The sequence below is a fragment of the Lissotriton vulgaris genome, chromosome 3_1 (genome assembly GCF_964263255.1).
Source record: "Lissotriton vulgaris chromosome 3_1, aLisVul1.2, whole genome shotgun sequence".
Lineage (NCBI taxonomy): Eukaryota > Metazoa > Chordata > Amphibia > Caudata > Salamandridae > Lissotriton > Lissotriton vulgaris.
Genome location: NC_141689.1, coordinates 1,542,281,537 through 1,542,288,692, shown reverse-complemented (window position 1 = coordinate 1,542,288,692; position 7,156 = coordinate 1,542,281,537). Strand labels below are relative to the sequence as shown.

At 43.8% G+C, this 7,156-nt stretch overlaps 1 protein-coding gene across 1 annotated transcript; it reads left to right on the top strand.

Annotated features, from left to right (window-relative positions):
• Positions 1-2,137: 2,137 nt before the first annotated feature.
• LOC147728160 (cis-aconitate decarboxylase-like) lies at positions 2,138-6,838 on the top strand. The gene is made up of 6 exons (XM_086963236.1): positions 2,138-2,158; positions 3,479-3,533; positions 4,007-4,194; positions 4,830-4,922; positions 5,218-5,423; positions 5,917-6,838. The coding sequence occupies exons 1-6, from the start codon at positions 2,138-2,140 to the stop codon at positions 6,836-6,838; spliced, it is 1,485 nt and encodes a 494-aa protein (XP_086819362.1).
• The last annotated feature ends 318 nt before the right edge of the window (positions 6,839-7,156 follow it).

Genomic DNA, 7,156 nt, shown 5'->3' with positions numbered 1-7,156 from the left:
AGGGAGGCCGACTCAAAACTTTCAGGTAAGAGAACCAAAGTGGGGTATAATCTTTAGCAAACTGGTAGGAAGCCCCCCGAGTTTCTTTTCCTTTTAAAAAACGATATGTATGGAAACTGCATATGGAGCCTAACGCTGCAGTTTTACTAACACTAGTGGAATAGAAAAATCCCCCTATCCTACTTTAATAAAAACAAAAAAGAGAGAATTAATGTCTTCTTGCTACGTAGTGCAGAAGGTAGCTGCGGTGGGAAGTATACCATGTGTGGAGTATGGGCATCAGTGGAAAATAAACCACCCCCCGCTTTTGATTCAAAACAACCACTGCTATCTCGCCACACCATGTATAAGACAGAGGCATATACTCATCCTGCCTTAAATAAACGGCCTTAGCAAGGTCTATGTATACATTAGACTTTTCTGCACCACGCTCGAAAATACACGTATAAATATGTAATATAATTCAAGAATGCCCAATTTATTTTAATAGAAGGTCCCTCAAACATATTCGCTTTTTCCAAACAGGTGATGAATCTTTGCCTTTGAATATTTACACACCGTTTGGAATAAAAGACCAAACTAAGGTGGTAAGTAAACAAGACCCTTTTTATTCAGAGAAAACTATTAAGTAACTTGAAGGTTTCAAAATATCGATATGACATAGAACATGTCCCCCTATATACAGGTTTCCCACAATTAAAAAGGGACCCAAGTCCGTACCACTGAGACTACAATTGAAATACCAGTCCGGTGGCTCCTCCGTGGTTCCTTTACTGTACACCTGGAACTGAAAAACAGGTACCTATCATAAAATATCGAACGAACAAATTGACCAAAAACAGACTGATCCTCACAGTTGGTCTAATAATTTGTTAATTTCCCTCATTAAAGGTTACAGTACAAAGTTGCAGATTTTTAATGATGAATGACAACCTGATGATACATATATATCCGGTAAACTAAGAGGCCTTCTCAATGAGCAAAAGAGATACGCCCATTACGATCAGGTACCCGTTCTCAATATTATTGATACTAATTTTCCATTTAAAAGACTCATATCACATTATCAAGTGACATTAAGTACTAGAACTCGCTAGAAGAAATCCAGTAGGAAAGCAATAACAGGCCCCTATACAAGCACGTTTCCCCCCCTTTTTCCATTAGATAACAGGTAAAATGCGAGACAATGTTTGTTAATTGTTTGTTAATTGATTGCAGCTAGAAAGGTAAACACTGTATCTATGAATGACTATGTTATGAAGAAGTACATTTCTAAAAAATGTTTTTCAAAAATTTTTAGATAAATTACGAATCGTCAAAGTGTCCTGAAGAAGGTGTAAAAAGTTTAGATGAACACCGAAACGCAGCGTCGACCTTTGTTACTTTGACCCTTTGTACTTTGACCCCCTTTTGGCTTTTTTAATAACTCAACTGATCTTGCTGTATGTTTTATTGTATTTTATTGTATTTTATTTAGACTGTAACCCATAGAGGGAGGCTTTTTAATAAATTGTGTTTATACCTTTCATACTTTATCCTGTGTGTTTACCTGTTACACTATGTTTCATTAATTTTTATATTGTGTGAGTTATACTGTTGGGAGGTGCTGGATTTCCTAGTCACTACTATAGAATATTGTGACCATTGACCGTTAAAAACTGGTTCTCTCTAGCATAGTCTAGCTCAGTCAGTATAACTGACTTTATTTTTAACTTACTATAAAGCACAGGTCCTTTCTTCTTTATAGCATTTTACCCCTACCTGTGTATAATTACCAGGGGAACCTTCCATATATTTTGGTCTTTCCCAGAGGATGGCACCTGGCGCTGGTCACTCCTCGCCCGCCCGTTTTAGTGACGTCACTCTCCACAGGGCTTGATCTCACGCGCCTCTTCAGGGTATATAACCTCTGTCAGGAGAGAGACACATCAGCCAACACCAGAAGCTCACCTGCCCTCGGCACCGGAGAGAGCGAGGCCGAGCGAACCACTGTCCCAGCACAGAGACAAAAGAGACCCCTCTCAGGTCGACAGAGATAGAGTGCGGGGCACAGGAGGTCCACCTCGAAAGACAGAGAGACTGCTTGTAGAGACAGGGGAAACTTCTCTCAGGACAGAGGCAGACATCAGTGCAGAGCATGCTTCAATGCGCCTTCCAGGTGAGCCGCACTACAGGCATCAGGTTTTGGCAGCTTTAAAGGCTGGATTTGTATATTTTTCGTCTGCTTGGGGGGCATAATTTGTTTCCATAGTCCACTTAGTTTGGCTGAAAGCCTTTCTCTCGATCTCACTATTCGTTTATTAGTTTTTATGGAGGGATATATTCTAAAATACAACAGACAGCGCATTTACTTATTTAGAAAGTGTATGTGGCTATATGACTGCTTTCACGTTTATTTGCTTTTTTCACCTTGGCATTCTGATGCTTTTTATGTACTTTTTATATTCTCGTACTTCTCAAGTATTTGTTTGGTTTCTCAATATATGTTTGTGAATAAAATGAGAGCCCCTTTTATTATTACCTTGCCACGTCTTTTAATATCGCCAGTTCTGAGACCATTCGCCATGTGTTCTCTGATGTTCATAATATGGACGTCTCTGTCTACTGTGAGCATAGCAGAAGCATCCTGGGTACTTAAGGTCTGTTATAAGATGTTCGCCAATAGAGGTTGTTATCATACAGCATAATCCTCAGAAATACGACAGTAATATTTAAAGCGTCTTGGGGGTTTTGCTGCAGTCCTGTTGTTTGCAGCGCTGCTGCTGTTAACAAGCAGAGCCAGTGAAGCATACACAGCTCGTTAAAATGCAAAATTAGCAGCAAGAGATTGCACTGAAAGGAGTTTGGGCCTTTATTGTAAGTATTTGCTTCCCAGATTAGGATTAAAAATGCACAAAGCTTGATACATAGTGCCTCGGTGGTGCATTGTGGCCCAAGACACATTGTCTTTCTCGCATCTACCTTAGGAGCAAAGTAAAGTTTCATACTGTGCCAGCTGATATCATGCTTCACACTGCTTCACTGCCAACATCCAATCAGAATGCTTGCACCAGAACAGAGACCCTCTGATGTATGTGGTAAGGCGCTGGCATCATACGACAGTCTGTTGGCATCACAGGCCAAAAGACTAGCATCACCTGTCATAGGGGTGCGATCAGATGTATGCCAACTTAAGGTGCTGGCATAATGCTCCAGAATGGTTCCTATAATGTCAGGGTACTAGGCTCTTTGCTAGGCAGAGCCTGCTCACGTGCCAGGCTGAAGTCACTCGTTTGGCAGTCTGGAACTGCAGTTTGACAGATTGCACTTGCTAGCTGTGAAAACCCTCAGATCTCTCCTCTGTTATTCCTCCTTCACTGTCCTCTTCTCCTTCTTGACTCTGTTGCCTTGTGTTCCTCTCTTTTAGCCCTGTCCACTCCCTTCTATGTTCTTATACAATGAAACAAGTCGACTAATATTGCTTTCTCCCTTCTTCCAGAAACAACACGCCGTCCTCAGGCTGTCCAGGCAGGTGCACACAGCGGCGGTGGAAGGTAAGTGTCTGTGTGTACTCACTGCTCTTGGTTTGAGGTCACTGTATTTTTTTAATGCAGATAATGGTTCTGGTGTCCCTTCTCCTGGTCTGAGACCTCTCTCTATATCTTGGCCCCAGTTAGTGGTTCTGGAGTCACTCTCCCTGATCTGATGCCGCTCAGTATACCCTGGGCTCAGTTACTGGTTCTGATGCCACTCTTCTTGTGCCCGGACCGCTCTGTATCCCATGGGCCCAGTTACTGGTTCTGGTATCGCTTACCTTGACTTGGGTCCCTAATGCCATGATCCCCATAACCGGTTATAAAGCCGCTAGCACTGGTTTGCATCTGCTATCAGTCTACAACTCCAAGAGTCCTGTGTAATGATTGTCCCATATGAACAACATCTGGTTCTGGTCCGGATCAGCTGGATTTGTGTCTGATGTCAGCCCAGAATGCCTGTAGTTCTGATCCTGTCTCTTCTCTTCATTCAGTGTTGGAGGGGAGTCCTCTGGAGAAGGCGGTCACTAGCAGCTTTGCTTCATTCATACATGGAGTCCAGACAGATCACCTGTCCCAAACCGTGCAGCACCGAAGCAAGCGTATGATCCTGGACAGCATCGGCGTTGGACTGGTGGGAAGCGCGACCCATGTGTTCAGCATCGCCCTGGGATACTGCCAGGTAAGAGGAGACATTGAACTCACTAAGCAACACACCATGCAGAACAATTAAAAACCCTATTTACGCCAAGAGTGTGACTGTACTCCTGTGGTTGTGCCATGTAAAACTGCTTACAGACTTTAGTGGTTCAGGATCACCATGAGATTTTACCAGGTTATTCAAATCTTGGATTGAACCAAGCAAATCACCATGAACCCCTTAGCCATTAAAGAGCCCTCTAGAATAATAGGGTTAAATAACCCTCCAAAATAATAGGTAAGAAGAGAGAAAGACCAAGTCACACCTTGAATTACTCATCCACCATGAAATACTCCTCCACTAATCACAGCCCAGGCTGCCTTCAGATGCAAAGCAGCTAATGTCTTGAGACACTGGCAGGACTGCGAGCATGGACTAGGGTACCCAAATAAACATTAGGAACTCTGGTCCCCTAAACAACTGTCCTTCAGAAACACTGCATCTACTCGCAGAGACCCCTTGCCTGCTCATGTGTTTCTTCTAATAGATCCCACCACGTATCAGGTGAATCATCCTGTCTTTAGAGTTGAATAATCCACATTCCCCAAATCTCCGCTGTTTCTTTATTAGGTTTCTAGGTGCACTTTCTATTCCTAACTTAATTTTATTTCCAACAGGACATGTACTCCTTGTCTGCCATCAGCTCTGTGTACGGAAGGAAAGGATTGAGACTCCCACCTACGCTGGCTGCATATGTCAATGGAGTAGCGGTAAGGATTTTGAGAGCGGGCTATCACTTTATCCCTCAAGCATACACTAAGAACAATGAGTTTATGAGACTTTTACTTAAATGCTGTCGCCTCCAATGTTCAATTCTGTCTGTTTCTACTCCTGTAAAGAGTCTGTATTGGGCAATGGCACAGTCACTCAACCAAATCTTAGAATATGAATCCTACACTTCTGTAAATTGTATCCATAGGTCGATGATACAATCTCTCTACTTAACATCACTTCCTGACCCACCCTTCTTTAAGTACCTTCTAATCCTCTACTCTCCTTTAACAGAGTCACTCCATGGACTTCGATGACACTTGGCACCCTGCCACTCACCCGTCAGGTGCTGTGCTGCCAGCTCTAATGGCTGCCTCCCAGATGTTGCCGGTGGGCTTCCGACCCAGTGGCTCAGACTTCCTGTTAGCATTCAACGTGGGCATTGAGGTGCAAGGAAAGCTCATGCGTTTCTCCAATGAAGCCAGCAATATCCCTAAAAGGTTTGTATGATACCCACAAAGGGCAGAAAAATCCCATGACCAACACTCGATGCCCACAGGGGGCGCAGTATCTCCCGGGCATGGTTATGATGTACGATGTATGAAAAGGGTAGAAATATTCCATGTGTAATGTATGAGAACCCTAAAGAGGGGGTGTGTTATGATTTGTGCCCGATTGGCACATAGGGCAGAAATATCCCTAAGAGGAACCTATCATGCAAACAAAATCATGTATGTGGACAGCACACAATACAAAGTAAATATGGTAAAGTAAATTTTTCTGCTGTAACTAGATTATTTATTTGTGTCAAATGACTGATTGGATCCTATTATAGTTTCTCTGTTTCCTTGTACTACATAATAGCATTAATGGCTGATATGCTTTTAGTATATTTCCGTAGTTCGCACTTATTGTTAGCATTACCCCTCTTTTAAATCTATTTTGGTATTATCCTTATTCCATGTCTGACACCATTCTTTTTATTTCCTTCAGGTTCCACCCTCCTTCTGTTGTTGGCACCATGGGCAGCGCTGCTGCTACAGCAAAGCTCCTTTCACTGAATGCAAAACAATGTGCCCATGCTTTGGCGATCGCTGCCTCTCTGGCGGGGGCACCTATGGCCAATGCTGCAACTCTTGCCAAGCCTCTCCATATTGGCAATGCGACCCGCTTTGGGATGGAAGCAGCACTTCTAGCCGCCCGTGGGATGGAAGCCAACCCACTTATCTTGGACGATGTGCCTGGCTGCTCAGGGTTCAGTGCTTTTTATGGTGACTACCAGCCCTCGTCCCTGGCAATGCCAGATCAAGATTACAGCTTTCTCTTGGAGAAGCAAGACATCGCCTTCAAGAGGTTTCCAGCTCACTTGGGCATGCACTGGGTGGCAGACGCTGCCATCTCAGTCAGAAACCGAGTCACCAATATAACAGGCTCCTTTAACCCTGCTTCCATCCGCGCTGTTCTTCTGAGGGTCCCAGTCTCCAAGTATATCAATAGGCCCTTCCCAGAGTCTGAGCACGAGGCGCGACACTCCTTCCAGTTCAACGCCTGCACTGCCCTTCTGGATGGCGAGGTGGGCATCTCTTCCTTCAGTGAGGACAGCCTTAGTAGACCAGATCTGATCAACCTGTTGAAGAAGGTGGTGGTGGAACACCCTGAAGACAATGTGGCCAACTTTGACAAGATGTACGGGGAAGTGGTGCTGCTCCTGGAGAGCGGAGAGATCGTGACTGGCAGATGTGACACCTTCTACGGACACTGGAGGAAGCCCCTCAGCCAAGAATCCCTCCATGAGAAGTTCCTCTCCAATGCTACCCATGTGCTCCACCAAGACCAGGCGCAAACAATTATTGAGGTGGTGAAGGAGATAGAAAGCCTTACAGACTGTTCACAACTGGCATCCTCTCTGCAGTAAACATGTTCAATTAAAATTAATCCCTCTCACAAAGTGGGAGTAAAACTTTAAATGAACTACCAGGTGCAATCAACTTTATTGTAACTAGTTTTACAAAGATTGAAAATTTACTCAAGGAGAGGGACTTTAGCAATACACGGTATAAAACGACGAGAGTCAATCATGTCCTCTCCTATCATGAAAGGAACTGTTATGTCTCACAGTACAGTGAGGTCCCCTTTCAACCTAAAACAATACAGAAGCATCTGGCTGGCAAGAAACAGTATGCTTACGTTTCCTATAACCTCATTAGTACTTTGCAAGAGCTGTAAAATGCAA